The following is a 24,348-nucleotide window of genomic DNA, read 5'->3' as shown; positions in this document are numbered from 1 at the left end:
TGGAGAATGCAGGAATGCTGCATATTTTCTGGGCTCGTCTCAAAGTTTAAAAATTCTGGGAGGATGTAGCAACTGAAATCAAGGTAATAATAGGATACATAAAGAGACCCCTGACTGTTAGGTCCAGTTGCGGACGACTCTCGGGTTGCAGTGCTCATCTCGCTTTATTGGCCGAGAGAGCCGGCGTACAGCTTCTGGGTTATGTGGCCAGCATGACTAAGCCTCTTCTGGCGAACCAGAGCAGCGCATGGAAATGTCATTTACCTTCCCGCCGGAGTGGTACCTATTTATCTACTTGCACTTTGACGTGCTTTTGAACTGCTAGGTTGGCAGGAGCAGGAACTGAGCAACGGAAGCTCACCCTGTCGCGGGGATTCGAACCTGCAACCTTCTGATCGGCAAGTCCTAGGCTCTGTGGTTTAGACCACAGCGCCACCCGTGTCCCAATAATAGGATACACGTGACCTAATAATTGTTGCTGTGAAGCTCACTGGGCGACCTTGGCCTGTCACTGCCTCTTAGCCTAATATACCCCGCAGGGTTGTTGTGAGGATGAAATGAGGAGGGGGAGAACCATGTACACCACTTTGAGCTTCTTGGAGAAAAAAGGTGGGATATAAATCCAGTAAATATTTGGCTACGTTGAAGACATAGCATTAAAGGAAGATTGAACTGGTTCAGCATTTACTGACTTCCAGAGGAATAGTTATCTGTTATAACTGGAAGAAATCAAAGGCACCATCCCTGTACAATTGGGTAATCAAAATTTGGGATATTGTTCACAAATACCTGTAATAATATAATTAAATAACAACAACGGACAAACTCACAAATATGGTAAGTGCCAGAGAAGGCGGACAGTCAGGTGATTATATTTGGGGGGGGGGGGTGAAGAATTGAGTGTCTTTATAATTTACTGGATTGATAAGGTCCAAAATATTGTAAAACTGTGTATACTGCTTGGACGTTTATAATTTGATATTATTATATTATTATAGCAGCACTATCATAACAAAATTTTACTTTAAATTGTATTATTTAGATTCTCCTCTATTAAGCATAGCAGAGTTTTTCCCCGTGCATCTTTTTTTTTGTATATTAAATTTTCAATAAAAATTCTAGAAAAAAACAAAAATAAAATTATAGTAGGTTCATGTTTAACTTGAGCTTGAGGTAAAGAAGTAGAAGGGGGGTGTTTGGCCTCGGACATTTTTGTACAAGAAACGAAAACACCCTGCTCTATTCTGAAATTCATTTAGAGAGAGAGAGAGAATGAATGATACACAAAGACAGGTTGGAGACAAGAAAACTGGGCCTCTTGAGTTCCAAAGGTACTGTATCGCGTAGTGTTAGGTACAACTGTTGGGGAGGTTGCAGCTGCCCTAGAATCACAGATTTCCAAGGGTCATCTAGTCCAACCCCCTCCAATGCAGGAATCTCTACTAAATCACGCATGACATATGGCCTTCCAAGCTCTTACTGTGCTGTGTGAGCTAAGTGTTCTTGTTTATTAATAGCATGGAAACATGCAAGGCAACTTGCTAGCATCAGACAGCTGCTTAAGGCAGAGCTACAAGTGAATGGTTGAAAAGTTGGGGAACCAACCTTTAATTCAGTAAATCAACCAAACGTTTAGTGAATTACTCCATGAATAACACTGTTTTAATCAGTGAGCACAGGAGTTAAGTGCATGCTCGTTTATTAATTTCTTTTGCATCCAGTATGATAGAAATCCAACACATCCTAATTATTAACCATGCCCTTTCCCCCTGCCCAGTAATGTGGTAGTTTTTGTTGATAAACTGTTTTATCCATTTCTTTCAAAGGCTCCTAAACTGAGATTTTGATAATATGATGTAAATGCTAATGGACAAAATGAATCTGTTATTTGAAGATTTCCAGTTTTTCCACTTGTCTTTCAAATGTGTTTTCTTTTGCTCTTACAAATTGCAAACTGCATAAGCTCACTCTGCAAATTTTTGATAAGCATATCAAAAATATGACATTATAAAATATCTAATAGAATTAAGTAGAATTAAAATATCAGTATTTTAAAAACAACAACAGTATAAAGACTAGCAATACCAACAGTAGTTCCAATATTAGGCGTACTAATATTTTATTATAAATAATGGATGGTATTCAACTATGTTTTACTCAGAGAAGAACTACAGAAATTGAAATTAATGTTCAATGGGATTGCTCTGGGTAAAACGTAGTTAAATACAGTACTGCCCAATAGTACTATTAATCTTTCATGGGATAACTTGGCAAAGTAATTACTGGAAGAAGTTTATCAGAACCGTTCTCTGTATTTCATATTCAAAATATGTCAAAAACAGTAAAGCTAAAAGTAAAAGGAAACAGCGTCTATAAAGCCACCAAACATGTGTGTGGCCTTTTTTGTTTTGTGCACCTATGTGCAAGTACAGGCACAGAGGCGCAAACATATTGGGTCCTCAACCGACACACAAATGCCCCAATTAATAGTATCTGTGCAATCAAATACACAAAATGGGTTCAATCATAAACTGCTTTAATTAGCAGAGTAATCTAATCAGCAGGAGCCATCTTTAATTGGCAAGCGTAAATTTTAATTAGAGGGGCTGTGAATTAAGGGCACAATTGTTTATTATGCTTAACCCTATTTGATCCTTAGGTGTGGTTTCGATATGGATGGAAAAGAAAATATTAAGACTGCAGTTCCCTTCTAGCAATTGTAAGCTGCTACCCTCTTATTGAAATTTTGGAAATATGCAACGCAGTTAAAGTCAATCAATTAATCAGTTCACAGGCCATCAGGCAGCTAAAATATCTTTCCGCAAAGAATATCTGCTGTAACAAAGGCTGCATCCTGCCTTAGGGTAAGAATTATGTCTATTGCTTCATAGGTACTCATAAACACAGTGGCGTAGTGTGGGTTGTCAGCACCCGGGGCAAGGCAAGTAATTTGCGCCCCCTAACCCTAACCCCCAGATGTTGCGCCCGGTGCGGGGGGCCCCCCTCACCCCCCACGCTATGCCACTGCATAAACAAACCGGTAGCACAACCCCAAGCTGTTTACGTGCCTTCTGAATCACAGCTCTCTGGGTTCGGGCTATATATTGGACCAGTATTGATCTCACTGGAAATCAATCCAATGCTCTCTTGAAGTCTCCAGAGTTTGAATCAGCAGCCTTAATAGCTTTCCTAGTCTTTTCAGGGAGAACCCTGCAAATGCACATAAAGCTGTCCACTTCATTGAAATGAAAGTGGGGAGAAGAGGAACAAACAGGCACCAACGAGCACTTCATCAGGGATCTGGTTGTGAACGCAACTTCCTGTACAAGGTATGCTACTAATTCCTGCACCAACATAAGCTTCCGAATCATCCCAGGCAGGACAAACATGTGAGTTCCTCACCAACACAATTCCAGTGCGATTTCATGATAAAAGCATGTTTTCTCTTACCAATGAATTTCTGAGGCATGGAACTTTTCCGTTTGGCCACGTTGCTCGCTAAGCGGTCCAGCACAAGGGCCCGTTCAGTCCCCATCTCGGATTTGATGTGCCTTCCCTCCACGCTTTCTAGATGAGGGGAAACGAAGAGAAAAATCAGGCTGAAAAGAGGGGAGAACGAAAAGAAAGGGAGGGAGAGAGAGAGATGTAGCAAAGAAGGGGGAAAGAGATAGTTGCCCTCAACACTTCAGCCAAGAAAGCTGAGCGGAACTTGTGGTAGAGTAGCTGTTTTCTTCTTGTTGTTCTCAAACCTCTGTTTCACCCCTGTGGTCAGCAGAGCTAAGGGGCAAAAACACCACACACACTGAAACCCTGCAATTTCTCAGACTCACAAAAGGGCAGCAAACAACCTAACGGAATTAGCATCTTGATTGTACACTTCCTCTTGCTAATGAACAGTCTGGACCTTGTAGTTTGTGAAACGCAGAGGGAGACTTTGCCCCGCCCATCTTTCCATTTGATTTTGAGTAAGACTTGCAAGACACCTGCAGGGAGGCCCAGAACACATGAAAAGGCAAATGCGAAAGGGGAGCGTTCAGCCCTTTGATGGATGTGCTAAGAAAAAAAGCGCTTTGATGGAACCACAACATCTTCACCCTTTGAAACATGCTTCGTTTATCATTAATATTAGCACTGTTTGAAACAGAATGCTTTATTGTGGAATGCTCCTGTTCAGGGCTCCAGCCAGTCATAACCTCTCCGCAAGACACCATTCAATTCTCCCTCCCCAACCCTAACCCTAACCCAAACATCCACTCAACATTCTGTGATCACTGAGCATGCTCACTGGGGTTTTTTTTTGGAGGGGGGTTAGGGATGCTGATGTTATTTTAGCCTTCAAAGCCCCCCCCCCCCAAAAAAATATTCGTTGTACTTCTGCAAACTCTGGGATTCCTCTAAGCATGCAAAGTCCTCTCTCTTATTTCTCAGTGGCCCTATTTTGGTTACTATCCTGTTCAGAAGCAGCTCGCCAGCTGGGGCAGAACCATAATGCTAGCTTCCCAGAAGGCTGGTTGCTATTGTTTTCCAGGAGGCAGGGAGTGGAGGGAGGCAAGTGCGGTGAAAACGTTCTGGCAGGAGTGCCAGATTGGCTTTGCCGGTGCGTTTTTACTGCACCGACTTCCCTGCTGTTTCGACACTCCCTATCTCTCTCTGGGATGCAACAGCAACCCATTTGCTGGGAAACTGACATAGAAGCTCCACCCTACCCAGCAAACTGCCTCTGACCCTGTTGGTACTCAGCAACTGAGTTTGCTATTAGTGGGAGTGATCATTATTTATTAAATTATACAGAGCAACTGAGGTACCTGACACATACTATTACATAAGGTGTGTGGGGGGGGAGTCTCTGCATTGAGGAGTTTATAATCTAAAGAGGTGACAGCAAAGCAGAAGGGAGGGATGACAAGGAAAGAGTTCGTATTCAAAACGGTCCATGCGGTGAGCCCCCTTTTTCAATGTGGCTGCATAATTCGCACAGAGCCTCCCACTTTGCCTGAGGCGTCACTATGGAAAAGAGGCTCCTATGCAGCTATATGAAAGTGGAAGTGAGAGCTGGACCATAAAGAAGGCTGATCGCCGAAGAATTGATGCTTTTGAATTATGGTGCTGAAGGAGACTCTTGAGAGTCCCATGGACTGCAAGAAGATCAAACGCATCCATTCTTAAGGAAATCAGCCCTGCGTGCTCACTGGAAGGACAGATCCTGAAGCTGAGACTCCAATACTTTGGCCACCTCATGAGAAGAGAAGACTCCCTGGAAAAGACCCTGATGCTGGGAAAGATTGAGGGCACAAAGAGAAGGGGACGACAGAGGACAAGATGGTTGGACAGTGTTCTCGAAGCCACCAGCATGAGTTTGACCAAACTGCGGGAGGCAGTGGAAGACAGAAGTGCCTGGCGTGCTCTGGACCATGGGGTCACGAAGAGTCGGACACGACTAAACGACTAAACAACAACAACATGCAGCTGCAGCTGAAGAGCAGCCTAGGCTGTTTTCAGGGTGATATGAGATGCAAGGGGTCGACGAAAAGCTTCATGACAAAAGGCTTAATGGAAGAATTGTGCTTTACAGAAGAAGGGCAAGACAGAGGCAGCACCTTGTGAGGGGAAGCAGGAGAGAATGGACCGTCTGCAGAAATATCACACCTTCTGGTGGCCGAGGGCGGGAACAGTGGAAGAGTGAAAGTCATGGGCATCAATATATATATAAGATATAAGGAGAGCAAAGCCCAGGAAGGCTTGGAAGACAAAGACTTATACTGAAAGCAAGGAAGCAGTGATTCCAACGGATCTGTGATTTCTTTCTTTTAAAAAAACAAAAGCACACAAAACAATGCTTACTGGTTTACAAGGATCACAAACTCTGAAGAATACTATAAAGAGAAAACAGCAAGGAAAGTTTCAATGCAGAAAAATCCCCTTTGTCACTATGTTATGTTAATAAAGCAAGACAGAACAACAACAACGAGTTAAATCTCTCCATCCCAATGGGAAGTAAAGGGTCCAGTTAGAGGACTGCTAATATTCTTTACATTCTGTCTATAGATCTGGCCTTGTATCCAATAGGAATAAGAGGCTCACCAGGTGGGGCCGAGCCGCTACGCGAACTTCCTGGCAGGCGGGTCACCGTTGCTTACCAGGAGAGAGACGAGGTGTCGGGGTGTCAGCACAGTGCAAACACACTGGCAGAGTCAATCTGGCACTCCTGCCGGAAGATTTGCACTGCGCCACCCTCCCCACCGCCCTTCGCCTCTCCCTCCCACCTGCTAGCTTTGTGGCTCCACCCCACGGCAGTCTGGAGCAGAGATTTTCCAACTGTGTACTCTTCAGTTTGGAGCCTTGTCACTCTATCTTGGAAGCTTATTGCTAGCTCTTTAATGAGATTGCTGGTAATAACAGGCAACCTTTTCTGAGAGGCGGCTTGTTCTCAATGCATTTCTCCACACAATATGTAGATAGGAGAAAGTGCTGAGTGTGTTCTAGGTCACACAGACTTCATAGGGTAACAGTGGGTGGCTCTGATAGTACTGGCCACAGCCTCACGCAAACCTAGAAGATGTCTCAGAGTTTTTGTTTTTATTTTAAAAAGAGGAAGGACAAATTTGTGGCATCCTAAATACTCAAAAATACATTGTAGCTGCATAAACCCACTGCATCTGATGTTTTGGTAGTCCCTGAAAGCTTATGTCACATTGAATGCAGGCCTTTTTCACAAGTGAATTTTTAAAAATTAATTTTCATTTAATTTTTTGCAAAACAAGTGAAGTAATAATAAAAATTCACAGTACCAAAAAATAAAATGAAATAAAATTCAGGTAATCCCTAACAACATTTTAAATTGACCTGAAAGATGATTCACCTTCATGAATTCAGTGTCTCTATGAACCCATTTAGGGTGTTAAGGCTGAAAACATAAGGGTCCCAGGGTCTACAGGCCACCATCTTGCTGGAGCGACACAGGTCTGTATCTGGGCACGGCCTACATGGCTGATGGCCTGGGAACCACAAGTCCACTGCCTTGAATTCCATGATGCCAGGTGATTGACAGATGGGTGGCTCCCGCCCACCTGTTAAAGCTGGCCTGTGGAGGGGGGGGGTAAAGATTTTGTCTGCCAAGCTGGAAAGGTTCCCCACCCCCAGGGATAATGTAAGAGAATAAATACTTGGGTTAAGAACTTAATTCATTCTGGAGGTCCGTTCTTAACCTGAAACTGTTCTTAACCTGAGGTACCACTTTAGATAATGGGGCCCCCATTGCCGCCGCATGATTTCTGTTCTCATCCTGAAGCAAAGTTCTTAACCCGAGGCACTATTTCTGGGTTACCGGAGTCTGTAACCTGAAGCGTCTGTAACCTGAGGTACCACTGTAAATAAGGAATAAGAGCCCCTCTGAATAATATCGAAGGTTCCCCCTAATCCAGCATGCTTCTTTTAACAGCAGATGGCCACAAGGTCTCTCTGTGGCTTTTCCAGAGAGCATAAAATGATGACCTCTTTGAAATTTGTCCCAGAGGAAGGTTCCCATAATGAATAAAATGTGTGCTTAAATAAAATAACACAGCATTAACCACAAAGGCGTGATAGATGAAACTTGCAGCACTGTAAGTTAACCCTTTCGACAACTTGTTTTGACAACTTAGCTTCAAACTCACCTCAGGCATATTTGAATCGGCACTGAAATTAGTCACATCCACACAAAAAGGGCCATAGGCAGATTACTTGATTTGCTTGCTTGCACTTTACACAGCATTTTGAAACTGAAGGAAGAGGGCCTTCAAAGCACTCCTGTCCCAAAACCGCAGTACAGAAATTAGTCAACATGGATGAGGGGGAGGGGGCCTGGTTAATCACTGCTGGGGCTGTAGCACGTTGAGGACTGTTGTCCTGATTGAAAAAAAGACTGGCCTCAATAGGCAAGGTGTCTCACATGCCACAATTCTGTGGAAGCACAGAAAGTGCACATTATGTGATTGCGGGTGCAAAATTCAGTTTCCTAAGAAACTCATGTTTCTGTCTTTCCTTTTTCTTTTGCTTTTTTGTAAAAAGAAAGAAAGAACAGGTTTATAAACCTTATGGCTGGGGTGACTTAATGCAGCTTTTCTCAAGAAAGAATGTGGATTGCCTGGTGCAGAATTTTAGCATAGAGTACAGCCTGGTCCCGATCAGAAGGTCAGCGGTTCGAATCCCCACGACGGGGTGAGCTCCCGTTGCTTGGTCTCTGCTCCTGCCAACCTAGCAATATGAAAGCACGTCAAAGTGCAAGTAGATAAATAGGTACCGCTCTGGTGGGAAGGTAAACGGTGTTTCTGGTTCGCCAGAAGAGGCTTAGTCATGCTGGCCACATGACCCGGAAGCTGTACGCCGGCTCCCTCGGCCAATAAAGCGAGATGAGCGCCGCAACCCCAGAGTCGGTCACGGCTGGACCTAATGGTCAGGGGTCCCTTTCCCTTTACCTTTACAGCCTGGTCCAACCATTAGGTAGTGTAAGGCAATTGCTTGAGGCAACAGATTTTGGGTGTCATGAAAGGGCAGCAAATTGTTTTATGTATTCTTATTGCATTTTTACTCTGAGGGAGAGGCACTTGGTGGATTTTCTGTCTCAGGTGCCAAAATGACATGGTTAGTCTTAGATACTATGCCCCTCATTTTTTGAGGGGGAAGGGATCATGTGCTGTTCTGCCATAGGCAGCAAAATGTCTTGGGCTGGCCCTGTCTGCAGGAGCTGTGCATGTTGATACCCAGTGCCTCGCCTGTGAGCCTGGAGACTGATATAGCACAAGGTGTAGAGTTATGCATAGGAGATTAGGTCAAGGGGTGTGTGAGGATGCTCCCAGATGAAGGCTTATTATTGCAAATGGGTGTTGGCAACAGGGCTTTCTGGCTTTCCCCCAGAAAGAGGAAATCTGAATTAAGCAGGGACGGGTAATATGGACTTGCATTTTGACTCCTCTTCCATACATACAGCTTACAATAAACACCTGTCTGGAAGCACCCTGAGGTTTTTTGTATATAAACAAGAGTACGCTTCTGTGCACATGTATAAGCTTGTTAGTGCAAATGGATTTCACTCTCTGGACTAGAGGGATAGTAAAGGGAGACTCAGGCTTCCCTAAAGGGTAAAGGTAAAGGGGGCCCTGACCATTAGGTCCAGTCGTGGCCGACTCTGGGGTTGCGGCGCTCATCTCGCTTTATTGGCCGAGGGAGCCGGCATACAGCTTCTGGGTCATGTGGCCAGCATGACTAAGCCACTTCTGGCAAAACCAGAGCAGCGCACGGAAATGCCGTTTACCTTCCCGCCGGAGGTATCTACTTGCACTTTGCACTTGCACTTGCACTTGCACTTTGACGTTCTTTTGAACTGCTAGGTTGGCAGGAGCTGGGACTGAACAACAGGAGCTCACCCCGTCGCGGGGATTCGAACCGCCAACCTTCTAATCAGCAAGCCCTAGGCTCTGTGGTTTAACCCACAGCACCACACATGTCCCTCTGTCCCAGGCTTCCCTACAGATACATAAAAGAGGGAAATAGGAAAGCAGAAAGAGAGAGAAAATTTAAAGAACTTCTTGTGCACAACAGGAATGCTACTTAAAAACAAAACTTTCAGTGCCTATTTCTACATTCTAAAGGCATTTTCAGCCTTTGCTAATGCACAGGAGAAAGTGGGAGAGAAGAAGCATTTGTAATGCAAACGGTCATTCTGCCAATTGTAGATTTCACACATTGCAGAGCTGATGGCAGCAGCAACTGCCTTAAGCCTCCGTGTGAAAACACCTCAGCAGCCTGAGCTCTAGGATAAGCGAGGCTAGGGCGTGCCTCTCCCTTCCTCCCTAAAACAACAGGGCTGTAAAAGTGCTGTGCAACATCTTTCTGTTTTCAGTTTAAGGATGCGGGAGGCAGGAGGGCAAAAACATAACTTTGAGCATGGCGGGAGAAACAGAGGAGAGAACAAATGAGCCGACATCCAAGTCTGGTTGCGTTTCGGGGATGGTGAGAAATTGCTACTTGAAAGGGCTTGCTAACAGTGCAGTCCAGAAGTAAAAACTAGTGAAGTCAGTGGGGCTTACTCCCAGGTAAATGGGGTTAGGATCTTCACTGAAATGGTCAACCCAAGACTGGGCTATACCAATCTGAACTACAACTGGCGGGGAGGGGGCAAGATAAACAAACAAGCAAACAAAAACCCAAATAAACAAAGCAAAACAAAAATCCCTCAGTGTATTGTGAACTAGCAGAAGGCAAAACTAGAAGCCTTCCCTCGGACACAGTAGCTTTATACGTGTAGAGTGGTGCTTTTCTTTGTACGGATGCCATATCCACCTGCAACCTGCCTGGTGGAGATCATCACCTGAGTTGCAGACAAACTTACATGTACAATCTGCAGCGCAGTAACACAACAGCTCTCTAACCATGAAATAATTTTAGCTGATTAAACTGTATTAAATGGCAGGCAATTAGTAAACTGATTGATTGGTTAGATTTAATTATATGTGAATATTACCCCCCCAAAATTGATTTGTGACCACTATTCTCAGATCCACCCATTAAATGGGACCCAGTGACTAATCAAAGAAAAATCACACAACTAATCAAGTCAATTAAAGTTTGTAGCCCAAATCTTTTTCAGTCTCAGTTTCATCATGGAAAATCTTCCAGGGGCAGCAAGCCAGTGGGGGGGGGGGGGAATCAAAGGCCAAAGTGGGGGGAGCAGCAGGTGTAACTCTTACGTTTACACAGCTATTTTTCAGCCATCTTTTTTTAAAAAATGGGTTTTTTCCTATGAACCCCCACTCCCCCAACACCCCCACACGGACAAGCAATAGGCATTATCAGAGCTCAAGGACACATTTCAGCCAGGCAGAGGTGCTCGAGGAGGGCATGGGTGAGGGGTGTGGCTTGGGGAAAGCCCCCAGGGCCAGACAGAAAGACCTGGAGGGGCACCATTCACACCTAGGAACAGGGCTCCCCACCCCAGATCTTATCACATGTGACATTAGCTTCCCCAGCCATTTATTTACTGAAGTGCTGCTGTGATGCCAAAGGACGTACAATCTAAATGTGGAGGGGGGGGGAAGGGACTGTCACAAAATGTTAATAATTAGTACAGATACTGTGAGGGAAGTGTAAGATCGGTTTCGATGGTGGTAAGGAGACCTCTCATGCGGCCTAGGGACAGAAGGATCCCTGTACAGTGGTACCTCAGGTTAAGTACTTAATTCGTTCCGGAGGTCCGTTCTTAACCTGAAACTGTTCTTAACCTGAAGCACCACTTTAGCTAATGGGGCCTCCTCCTCCTGCTGCGCCGCTGGAGCACGATTTCTGTTCTCATCCTGAAGCAAATTTCTTAACCTGAAGTACTATTTCTGGGTTAGTGGAGTCTGTAACCTGAAGCGTATGTAACCTGAAGCGTATGTAACCCGAGGTACCACTGTACTGCAAGTGAGCAGAGAAGAAGAGGGTAAAGGGGAAGCAGAAAGCAGAAAACACCAACTTTTTGGGTGCTCTTATCCCCTCCCCAACCCCTCTCTCTGTCTCTTTCTCTTTCTCCTTTGGTCCTCTATTCTAGCAACGTAGCAACGGCATGCCTTTTCAGGGTACAATTCAGGCTGTTCCCAACATGAGACTTCTGTCAGCCCAGGCCTTAACAGTTTCACATTTCTCACAGCGAGAGGGTTTGGTTAACATAACCTCAGAAGTGCTAAATGAGACCTGAATGAGCGGCCTTGCTTCCTGTCACACCAAATGATGTGGTCATTAGGGGAATGGAGCACGGAACAAGACAACTGATTAGGGGCCCGATAAGGATCTCTGATCAGGCATAGGAGTCACGTTTGAATTACAACGCTGCATGCTGGGTTTGGGGTATGAACTTTTTTCTTCTTCCTTCCCAGCCATGTGGTCGCAAAGGCTAACCTTTTCAATCAATGGCAAATTCCAGAGGAGCAGTCGAAACGCAGATGAGACGCCTCAGAGAAGACAAACGCGGAGCAAAATCCCCCACACTCACTCCTCCGAGTAGTTCAAGCTAGATTCAGTACACCCACAGATCCTCCCTGCTTGCAACAACCACGATCGTTTCCCTTCCACGCTTTAGTAACAAAAGGAGTACATATACACACACACACACATATATCTATCTATATCTATCTATCATCTATCTATCTATCTATCTATCTATCATCTATCTATCTATCTACATATATATCCCTATACCAGGGGTCTGCAACCTTTAAGACAAAAAGAGCCACTTGGACCCATTTCCGAAGAAAAAAAAACTTGGAGCTGCAAAACTCGTCATTATAAAAATAACCTTTTTTGTCACTTTTGTTAATTATTTCTTTGTTTGACCCCTCAGAATTACTCCTCCTCATAGAAATAAACGTTAAATTATCAAGTTACCTTTTTGTGTGTGTGTGTGTTCTCACTCCCCTTCAAAACAGTGACCAGCGTACATGCCCCCTTTCAATGCAGTGACCAGCGTACATGCCCCTTACAATGTAGCGGGCGGGCGGGAAGGTGACGTCGGGACGGTGCGTGACTAACGCACGCACCGCCCCCATGCGACGTCACAGCCAGTACAGCGCCCGCCACAGTGGGGAGTGTCGGGGCGCACAATGCGCCTCCTCCCCTCGCTAGTATCCGCCCCGGAGCTGCGGCAAAGGTGTAAAAGAGCCACATGCTGCTCCGGAGCCGCGGGTTGCCGACCCCTGCCCTATACTGACATCAGTTGATCATACCAATAAATCATCCATTATGCCACCATCATGTGACTGCCAAGTTTTTGAAATTAACCCAACATTTACAAATTGCGCCAAAGTTCAAGTTAAATTTAAAATGTTGAGTGTGAGTTCATAAACATGTTGTTCTTTATTTGGGGCAGGGTGTTATTTATTATAAGCCACAACCTAATCAACCAATAAGATCTACAGTAAAAACAACAAGCGCGGCAGGAAATTCCATTACAAAAATTCAACGCATTAAAAAGCTTGGTAAATAAGCAAGCTTTAAACCGGCGTTGAAAAGATAATCTAGAAGGTTCCAGTTGCAATTCTGAGCAGAGTTGCGTTTCCACCTTTAAGGAGCCACCACAGAAAAGGCCCTGAGCCTAAATGCCCATTTATCTTCAGACGACAATCAGCTATATTTCCAATTGCAACTTCTCTGCTTAGCTCCTTGGCCACATCCACGCCGTATGTTGAAAGCAAATTTATACCACTTTAACAGCAAAAAATCCTGGGAACTGTTGTTTTTAACCCATCACAGAGCTACCATTCCCAGGATTCTTTGGGGAGAGCCATGTGATCCATATGTGCTTTGAAATGTATGGTGTGGCTGTGACCCTATAAATTGGGGTGGATGTTGCCAGGAACTTCCCTTCCACCTTGTGCTGCAGAAGCAACAAACCAGAACAGCACAAATTCTCTGTAATCGAAGTCATCTGAAACGGTTTGCCAAAATGCGCAGAGATCCCAGGCAGCCCTTTAAAATGCCTCAAGACAACTGCTTTGCTTAGCACCCCTTCCCTCCACCACTACCCTTGGCCTTCCAAGGGGACTGTGGGGTAAAACCAGAGGCTGGATTTATACAACAGGCAGAGTGGATTAGAACTGGCTGAGGCTACTGGTGGAATGGCAGCTGTATCCTCTCCCACTGCCTTGGGGCATTTAAATAGACATTTTTTTTGTATAAAAACATGCCTGAATATGTTCTTTTGGATTGAATTAATTCCTGGTAATAGAATCTGTTTATAGCAACTATGCACAAAATTCGCCATGATGGAGGAAGGTCTACGTGCCTGAAATTATTTGATTCCTCAGAGCCACATGGATTTCCCTTGCGAAGGGAGGGAAAGAATTGTTTATGAAACTCTGTTCCAGGATCTTTCCCCTCCTCAATACTCCAACTTAATTCAGAATTCTCTGCATCTAATTGATTTTGAGGGGCTCACCAGCTTCACCAAGGGTAGCGTTCTGCAGGTAAGTCCGGCATCTCTCTTTGTGTTCTTCCAATGAGCTTCTTTGTTTGTAACTCCGTCCACAGAATTCGCACTTGAATGGTTTCTCCACTAGGAGGAATAAGCAAGCAAACAAAAGGACTGTTATCTTTCTGTTCATGTACTGTGTTGCTGACATATCAATTTTAATATGTAAACCAGTGGTTTAAAATCATTGTCTTGTCCATCCCTTGAATTCTCCTGCATGAGCGATCAGATTGCATCAGGGACTGGAATAATTCCAGATACCCTTGGGCAAAAGACTTTGGATATAATATACAGCTTGAAGAATGGGAAAGGTTGTGGAATGAAAGGATAAAATTTACAGCCTGTAATGCTTTGAAAGAGAATATGATGAAAATGATGTATAGATGATATATTACACCAGTGAAATTAGCGAAAATGTATAAGACAAATAATAAATGTTGGAAACGTAAAGAAAAAGAAGGAACATTTAGCATATGTGGTGTAAAAATGTAAAAAAGTAAAGTAAAAAGTAAAGAACTTCTGGGAAATGATATATAATGAGATGAAAAAGATGTTGAAATATACATTTTTTTAAAAAACCAGAAGCATTTTTACTTGGTATTATAGGTCAGGATATTAATAGGCAAGATGTTAAATTGTTTTTATATGCAACAACTGCGGCAAGAGTATTGTTAGCCCAGAAATGGAAACAAGAAGAAATTCCAACGAAAGAAGAATGGCAGACAAAATTAATGGACTATGCAGAATTGGACAAAATGACAGGAAGGATTCGAAACCTGCGGGACCAGAGATTTACAGAAGACTGGAAGAAGTATATGAGTTATTTGAAGAGCAACTGTAATCAACAAATTACGCTAGTAGGACTACAAGAGGTTTTGTAAGGAGAAATATATGAAGTGTTACAAAGTAGAAAAAGATAGAGATATTGGTTATGAGTTTGAAATGTAATAGGGAAGATAAGAAATGCATACTGAGAGATTAGAGTGGAAAATTTTCAGACAGGATTGATGGAAGTCAAAAATTTGAATAAGATATAAAAGTATGTTTAATTACTGTTGAAAATGAGATGTTAAAAAAAAAGAATAAATTTACATATATATATGTAATTGGGATACCCAATTACCCAGTGGACTTAAATATTTGACAGTGACGTTGAATATTTTCCCTCCAATCCCAACTGTACCCATTTTGCAGCTGAAGGAAAATGCGGAAGAGCAAAGTGTGGGTCCAGATACCCAATTGCCCAGTGGACTTAAATATTTGACAGTGACGTTGAATATTTTCCCTCCAATCCCAACTGTACCCATTTTGCAGCTGAAGGAAAATGCGGAAGAGCAAAGTGTGGGTCCATGGTCACCAACAAGATTTCTCTGTATGACCCATAGACGCCAGTCTCCCAAACCTCCCTTATCTGTCCACTTTCTTCTTGCCTACGGTACATAGTTCCTAATGTTCCAGGGCTCTATGGGAGATTTTACCCCAATCCTGCTTTCTCCATGACTACTCCATGTCTCCGGCACCTATTCTGTCCTATTTTCTTCATCCTCTTTGCCTAGCCCTTCTCACGCTTCATGTACACAGCTCCTGCTGTCCTTATGCACTTTGAAATTTCCTCAAAGCCCCTCTCTCATTAGCCTCCTTTTGACTCCCATCTTCTCTCTCAAATTTCAAGTTCCGTTCTCCTTTTAGCCAGCTCTGCACAGGTCCTTCAGCTATCTTGCTTGTATGGATTTAAAAGAGGAGTAGTCAAATTCACAAAGGATAATAACAATGGCTGTTAGACATGATGGCTTTGTATGTTCTACTTCCACTGTTGGAGGAAATTGAGATCGCTGCCCTGCAGGGGGTTAGACTAAATGACCCTCAGGATCCCTTTCAACTCTACAATTCTCCGATTCTATGATTCCGGGTTCCCTTGCTCCTTTGCTTTTTTCCGGGGCCTCTTTTCCACCTTCAACGTGCATCAGAAAGCTACTCCTGTCCCTACAGGCTGTGTGAGATGTTATTCCCAGCCAGACTGACCTTCTCTCTTAAGACTAAAATGCTAATCGATGGCACTAAACGATTTGTGAACATTTTGTGACATCACAGCAGCTCTGCCAATCAGCATTCAGTGCTTCCACATGCATGATGCAAAGACTAGACATCAATTCTCTTTGTAAAGTTGATTGCTTGCAAGACACACACAAAAACGGTGTGACTTCATCACAGTTTCCTAGATAAGTGCGACACATCAACATCAATGACTTTGATCAATCTTGTGTGGTTAGTTGACTCTCACGCAATATTTGGATGCAAAAGTAATTACTCATGGTGAAGGGGGTGGTAAGGATTTTGAAAGACTGAAAGTGAAGAGGAAAAGCAGTTATGATTCAGTGGGCCAAAGATTTTGGTTATAATATACAATTTGATGAGTGGATAAAATTGTGGAAAGAAGGAATGAAATTCACTGCATGCACTACAATAAAAGAATGTTATGAAAATGATGTATAGATGGTATGTAACACCAGTGAAACTTGGTAAGATGTATGAAGTCAGTAATAAATGTTGGAAATGTCAGGAAAAAGAAGGAACATTTTATCACATGTGGTGGGAGTGTAAGAAAGTGAAAGGTTTCTGGGAAATGATTTATAATGAGATGAAGAAAATGTTGAAATATACTTTTGTTAAGAAACCAGAAGCATTTTTATTAGGAATATTAGGGAATGAAATTAAAAAGAATGATGTGAAATTATTTAGGTATGCAGTGACAGCAGCTAGAATTTTGATGGCCCAGAAATGGAAACAGGAAGAAATGCCGACAATGGAAGAATGGAGAATGAAACTGATGGAATATGCAGAAATGGACAAATTAAATGGGAAAATTCGGAACCAACGCGATCAGAGATTCACCGAGGACTGGAAAAAATTTACAGAGTATATAAAAAATGTATGTGAGGAGCAATTAACGCTTGTTGCCTTCCAAGAAGCTCTGTGAAAACAATTGATAGAAATGTTGCTTAAAAGATATGATAAGATTAAGGTTGTTAAAGCGCAATATAAATTTAAGAAATGTGAGTAATTGTGATAATATGGAAAATTGTCAGACAGCCTGAGGGAAGTCTAAAAGATGTATATGTTAGAAGTGGATGTTAAACATGGATGGAATGTATATTGGAAATTGAATAAAAAATAATTATATTAAAAATATTTTTTAAAAAAGAAAGTGAAGAGGAAAAGGAACTGGAGCCGTTCAATGAGGGCAGGTGGGGGGAGGGGGCGAGAACTACTGTTTTTTACCGTATATGAGACACCCCAGTGTATAAGACGCCCCCTACTTTTGGGGACCCCAAATTAAGAAAATGGAGGAAGATGGCCCAAAGTTGTTGAACTTTTTTTGGGGAAGGATTGCCCAGATTTGTTGAGCTTTTTTTGGAGGGGAATGCCCCAAAAATCGCACACACAATTGCCACACCAACAAACACCTAAGCAGCCCTTGCAGCAGCAACCAATCTCCCACCCAATCGCCACTGACAAGCTCCTGCTCACAGCTGCAACAAATCGCCTGCCCCGCATATGCACTATCCGTGTATAAGACGCCCCCGATTTTTAATCTTATTTTAGAATTAAAAACCCCTCATCTTCTACACGGAAAAGTACGGTATTTTTTTGAAGTCACTTACCAGAATGTGTCCTTAAGTGACCAGTGAGCGCATCTCTCCTTTGACAGGCATAGCTGCAAAGGTGGCATTTGAATGGCTTTTCCCCGGTGTGAAGTTTAACATGGCGGAGAAGGTTGCCCTTCTGAGTAAACGAGGCCCCGCACTGGTTACACTGGAAAGGGCGCTCACCTTAAAAACACCATGGAAGGAGGAGAAAAAGGCATCACTTAAGTGCTATCATGTAGGCAGTATAGTCTCTATACTAAAAACACAAATTATACATAATTCTGCCTGAGGGCTGCCAGGCAGGGCTTCAGATGCCACACCACCCAGCACTGGCCAAAAGAGGGAACGCAAGGGCCACCTCACAGACCTAAAGAGTGTGAGTGTGTGTGTGTGTGTGTGTGTGTCGTGGTGGTGGTAAGGTAACAGCCAACTGAGAGTGGCATTACTCAATTTTTTTGACAGCCGCAGCACACTCCTTTCCTGACTTAAACTTAGTGGCATTCTTCACCAGGAATAGCAAGAGTCTTGTGGCAGCTTAAATTCATAATTCTTGCTTGAAGCAGATCCACTGAAATTGATGGACAGGATGACTAACTCAGAGGCATTCATTTCAGTGGGACCACTTTTTTTGTAATCACTATTTTTGGTTGGAAAACCGCATTGCAAAATTCAGATAAGTGCCAATTTTGAAGGATAGGTGTGTTTTGGTTCTCACGTTTTTTTCAGGAAGTGGCAACGTGATAAATTTGGCTTTAAATGCGAACTGAATCAAATTTCTATCCCCCCCCCACCTCTACTCCCCACTCAACTTGACACAGGGGTGATAAACTTAGTGGGCCCAGATCAAATGCATTTAACATCGGCCTTGCCTTAGAAAGGACTAAAAGTAATTACCAGTGTGGCTGCGTTTGTGAACCATCAAGACATTGAGGCTGACACAGCGCAACCCACAAATGTGGCAAATCAGCTTCCCACTAGATGGCCTGATGAGGTCGTACGGCCCAGAATGCCTTTCTAGCTCGATGCTCTCATACTCTCCGTACTCCTGCTGACAGTTATAAAGGCTCCCAGGCTCTCCTCGGTTTTCCATTGGTTCAGAATTCAAGACGCCATCTTCTTTTTCAGTGTATTCACCTTTGCCTTTAAGCAAGTTATCTTCTGGAGGGGTGGGTGAAGGGAAATGGAAGACAGGTCCCAAATGTGAGGAGATGGATAAAAATTGAGAATCCATAGAAAGAAGTCAGCCATGCTCCCCCCCCCCCCATTACCAGCAAAAATAATGCAAAATGGTTTTTTCCTTAAGTTTTCTTGTTTGCCTTTTCCAGATCTTAAAACTTCTTTTGGGGGGCAGGGGGCAGATTGAATTCAAACTATTATAGGTTATAAGCCATTTAGACCAAGGGTGGTAAATTTGTGGGTCTCCAGTTCTCACCAGCCCCAGACAGCACATTCAATGGTCTGTGATGATGGGAACTGGAGTCTGATAATCTGGAAAAGCAGTTTTCCCATCCCTGATTTAGGCCAGCCAAAACCATTTTTAAATGCCCACCCTCTTTCAATTCCTCGCTGCCCACCCTACTCACAACTGCTCACAGTGTGAAGAAAATAAAGAAACCAGAAAAAGAGAAGGAAAAATAGGAGAGAAAGAGAGATGAAGGGAGGGCAGAGAAAAGAAACAACAACATGAAGACAAGATGGATCCATTCAAGATCCAGCAATTCAAGAAATGGCTCCCAGGTAAGATCAGAGGTGTCAGGAGTATTTCATTTTTAGCATCACTGTTTCCTTGACGCTTAATTCTAATATTTCTTCCACCCACTGAGCAATCCATATCTCTGTCTTATAAGCTGTCATTCTGGAGCTACTTCTGTGCTCACCTGAGGCCAGGAAGTGTTCTGGATTTCTGAGCAGCAGCAAGAGCAAGAAAACACTGAACTGCTAGAAACTCCAAAGGCAGCTGCTTTTGGCATTAGAGTCACCTCTGATTGAAAGTCTTTAAGCAGCAACCCATTGTACACAACCTTGCAATTCCACCTGGGTCGAAGGGATGGAGGCAACTTCCGTGTGCTGGGTTTTCATCACATGGCCCTAAAAATACTGGGGGAAGGCTCCATCGAGCACTTCAGAATTAGGCCTATTTGAGTCTTGTTTGTTTTAACTAGAGGACATCCAGAACCAAAATGATCCAGGCACCAGGAATGGAATTTGCTATTTATCACTGGGACGAGGGCCAGATTTAGGTTTGATGCTATTGAAGGTAATGGGGCCCTTTATATGTCCAGCTGTCCTTTGTCAACAACAAATTGCCTCTGTTTTTTGTGTTGAATATATGCTATATGGTAATTTATGGACCTAATAGGAGCCTACACAAAACAAAACACTGGTGTAGGTTTTATTTTATTTGTTTTTTATCTTATATTTTGGAAATGTACATCCAGTTTTTTCCCTTTAATTTTTTGGGGGGAGAGTGGGGCCCTAAGATATAGCCTGTTTAGCTTATACATAAATCTGGCACTGACAGGCATAGACCAATAGGAGTCTTGGTGGGAGTATGTGTATGGTGCTTAACTCTTCCTCTGCCAGCTATTGTTCTGCTCCAAAATCACCTCAAGGTGCCTGCTCCCCCTCTCAGGGCTGATGCATGTGAACCCTGAAGAAGGAAAATCAACTTGTGGGCAGGATCTAAGCCAGAAAATTGTCAACAGGGAAAGCCCGCCCTCCCACCTTCTCCTGAGACTGCTTGTCGTTTTTTCTTTTTTTAAAGCCTCAACACCAAGACTTCATTAAACACATTTGTTTATAATGGATGAGTTGCCCTGAAATGCCTCACGCTTCATTTAAAAATAGCATCATGCTGTAGCTGTAAAGGTAATATTTCTGTAGGTAGGGGAAAGCCCGTTTCTCGCTCTATGGCCAGCAGAATGAATTAAGCAAAAAATTGTAAACGATGCAGAATTACACGAAATAAGTCGTGCAAATTCAATTTACATAATATATACATGAGCACAGTTCAACTTCTCTATGAAATGAAATTTAATTTGCCCCCCCCCCCAAGCGAAGAGTTACACGTAGCCCTTCCCATTGCATGCAAGTCTTTGAAAAGCTATGGGGAGTCTATGCAACTGGAACCTGGAAAAAATATAAATAAATAAAAAATGCTGCAGTGTAAAGTCTGTCTCTTCAGGTTCCCAATCATTGCATTTCTTTCCCTCCCAGTTTTCCATTCCCCTCCCTCTCGTTCTGTGACCACTGAACACGTTCGGTCCTCATTGGACTGCTTTGGATTTTTGAGAACCCTGCCTAGAACACAAATCAAGGTGAAAGCTCCATAAATATGTCGTCTGGAGAAGCCCGTAGAATCTATTGGCTCATAGGATCATTTGCACATAAGGCAGGTATGGAGAAGCTGTGGACCTCTAGATGTTGCTGAACCATAGTTCCTATCAGGCCCACCAAGCCTTACCAATGGCCAGGGATGATGGGAATTGTAGTTCAGCGGCATCTGGAGGGCCAAAGAATGCCTGCTTAAGAGTTGACCATGGCCACTACCAGAGGACTGACTACTTTGGAAACAGCTGAGAATATGACGCAGTGCATCCGTCACTACAACTGTCTTGAAACAAACAAACATGCAAAATCCTATGCATGTTTACTTGCTGGTAAGTTCCACTGTGTTCATTCAATAGGGCACACTCCCATGTAAGTGGAAATAGGATCACAGTCTTAGTAACAATTGTGGAGTTTACCATTCATTGCCTTTCTGTAGCAAATGAAATCTGAGGGACTCCATAATAAATGCATATGCAGGACAGCTGGTATGTTGAGCTTGTTGAAGAAATCTTGGGTGGCCAGGAGTGGACTTTTGCATTAAATGATCGTTTAATACAAAGGCCCAGTCCTGGCCACCCAAGCTTTCTTCATGTCAGCAGCCCAGTTTAGATGGAAACGTTTTTTTCTTCTTATCATTGAGCAACTAGGAGTCAGAACAGGGGGCGGCAACCTAAGGCCGTTTAACTGGCCCATGGACCCCCAGCGCGGAGCAGAGCGGGGACCCCCTTCCGCGATGCTGGCTGGTTTCCCATTGGCTGTAGGAAGCTCCTGCAGCCAACGGGAAGCTGCGCACACCTCCTCCACACCAGAAGGAGCACCGGAAATAGTGTTTGTGTGTGCACGCGCATACTCCAGCCCACCAGTCTGCAGGACTGTGAACTGGCCCAAGCCACAAAAACTTTGCCGACCCCTGAGTCAGAAAGTCTTTGCCAGTGTACTGCAAACCACACAGAGATCTGCCAGTATATCACAAACTATCTTCTGTCTGCCCCCAGCTCTATGGTTTGAGAAAAGTAGTGTGGGGAGTGAATGTATCAACTTCTGAAGATATGCTTTGATTGCAGAATATGGTTTCAGACATCCTCACTTGGATATGCACAGTGACTACCTCTTGAGGTTTTTGTATGGGTAGAGTTTACTAATCGTATGTGTTTGCTTGAGGAGCATCTGCATGTGTGGGGCCGAAGGAGAAGGATCTTGGCAGCTGGACGTAACCAGTGAAGGAGAAACAAGTTTTTGCAGCTGGCTGATAAGAAGGAGCCTTGGGGAGAAAAGGGCTAAGCTGTTGGTTTTTGGAAACCATACAGACCAGCACTGGGCACCTGGGTGCTTGCCTTCCTCCCAGTTTGTACAATGCAAATAAATAGATGTCATAAATAAGGGTGGGGAAATCTGCCAGTTTCTGTTTCTCTGGTTTCTGGTTTCTCCAATGTTAAGTTCCATTCTCCACATTTCCACATCAGTCCTCAGGAAAAGTCATCGGCATTTTGCTGTGAATTTATCCGAGCGCACACACATTTGTATACATATTTTTGCAAAGCAATTTTCTCAAAAGTAACACATTTCTTTATGTTATTTTCACAAATATATATGTTTTAATGATGCTTTATCCTCAGCATATGCATTTTTGCACACATTTCTTGGCTGAAGAACTTCATATGCAAAAACATCAGAGAAGTGCAAATTTCAACGAGTGGCTCTGTTTGGATTGTACTGTTTTGGAAACGGCAAATTACCATATTTTTTGCTGTATAAGACTCACTTTTTCCCTCCTAAAAAGTAAGGGGAAATGTGTGTGCATCTTATGGAGCAAATGCAGGCTGCGCAGCTATCCCAGAAGCCAGAACAGCAAGAGGGATTGCTGCTTTCACTGCGCAGCGATCCCTCTTGCTGTTCTGGCTTCTGAGATTCAGAATATTTTTTTTCTTGTTTTCCTCCTCCAAAAACTAGGTGCGTCTTGTGGTCTGGTGCGTCTTATAGAGCGAAAAATACGGCAGGTAGGTTTGCCTTTAAATGCAAACTGAATTCTCTGGCATCCCTAGTTACAAAATCACACTACATTTTTAAAACAATGTAGTCTAATTTATTGCAAACTATAAAACTAGGGGCCCACAAAATACTGGCTGGGCTTACTAGGCTGGCCTCTATTTCTTCTTTTTTACAAACTCCCACCAACACACACATACAGAGTTATTTGGCATGTGCAAAAGGGCTTGCTTCCCAAGGAAACTGACTGTGCGAAAGGCTGGCCCTGGTTGGGGCAGTGGAGACATGAACAAGACAACTCACCTACTTCGGGATTCTGCCTGTGGGAACCTCTTTGCAAGATTCTTACTGAAACTCCTCCTAAGGAAAAATACCCGCCTTTTGCTTTTCCTTCAGGCCATCTGCCTCTGCCTAGTGCATCTCTCTGCCTCTGATTCACTTTTGATAAGGAACTGAAAGGATGCACCTGAGCCCTCCTGACTGAAGCCCCCGCCATGCTCTAGTGCTCGAAGGTTCCCCCAAGCAAAAGCTTGAGCGATTTTTCAGTTTGCATGTAGGTGCTTTCTAAAAAAGCACGACGGGAAACATGCGGACCAACATGCAGGAGGGGCAGAAAGCAGAAGCTGTGAGAAAAGAGCAGTTCGGTGACAAACCCTGTCTTCACTGGCAGGAGGTAAAGGGAAGAGAGAATAGCCCAGCCTTGCTCAGTGAGGCTTATATTTGTCAAGAAAAAGCAATACTTGATTTGAAAGCCTTTCACTTATGCCTGGCAATGGGTGAAGGCTGGCACGTCCAAAGCCCTGCCAGTCGGTTTAATCTGGCCCCTGTGGCAGTTTATTTCCTAGAGGGTAAAATCCTTAAAAAAGCTCAACAACTTCAACCCTAAAAAAAGTCAACAACTTTGGTCGGCCCTCAAGCATGTTCACTTCATCAAATCTGGCCCTCTTTGAAAAAAAGTTTGGGCACCCCTGTTAAGCTCACCAGGAGAGCTCTGCCTATTAAGAATTCTGAATATCCCCTCCCCAACAGGCCAAGGAAGCTGGAGGGGACAGAAACCACAGCCTTACCTATATATTAATTTACTCGGTAAGAAATCCCACACAATTCAATAGGATTTACTTCTGCGTAAACAAAGGGACACTGGAAGCTGCTTTATTCTATGTCAAACCACTGGTCCTTCTAGCTCAGTATTGTCTAAACCAGGGGTAGCAAAGCGGTGCCCTCCAGGCATTACTGGACTCTGTATCCCATCATTCTCAGCAAACACAGCCAGGGGTGATAGAAGTTGGAGTCTAACAACATCTGCAATGCACCATGTTAGCTACTCCAGTCTACACTGACTGGCAGCAGGCAAGGGATTGTCCCGACTCTACCTGCAGATGCTGGGGACTGAAGCTGGGATATTCT

General features: G+C 43.7%; 1 protein-coding gene across 3 annotated transcripts in view; it reads right to left on the bottom strand.

Moving 5' to 3' along the window:
• The window catches only part of IKZF3 (IKAROS family zinc finger 3), an 84,555-nt gene that overhangs the window by 39,835 nt on the left and 20,372 nt on the right, over positions 1-24,348 (bottom strand). For 2 of the 3 annotated variants that reach the window (XM_083408686.1, XM_083408685.1), the window contains exons 4-7: positions 18,520-18,783; positions 17,641-17,808; positions 13,946-14,062; positions 3,451-3,567 (exon numbers count right to left, since the gene is read on the bottom strand). In XM_083408686.1, coding sequence (XP_083264812.1) covers positions 3,451-3,567; positions 13,946-14,062; positions 17,641-17,808; positions 18,520-18,783 — 666 coding nt within the window. The remainder of the gene's footprint in view (positions 1-3,450; positions 3,568-13,945; positions 14,063-17,640; positions 17,809-18,519; positions 18,784-24,348) is intronic. The other variant, XM_083408687.1, reaches the window with a different exon arrangement.

Source organism: Podarcis tiliguerta (genome assembly GCF_965153285.1).
Source record: "Podarcis tiliguerta genome assembly, chromosome: 13".
Taxonomy (NCBI): domain Eukaryota; kingdom Metazoa; phylum Chordata; class Lepidosauria; order Squamata; family Lacertidae; genus Podarcis; species Podarcis tiliguerta.
Note: the sequence above shows the minus strand (reverse complement) of the source record. Positions and strands in the feature narration are given on the sequence as shown.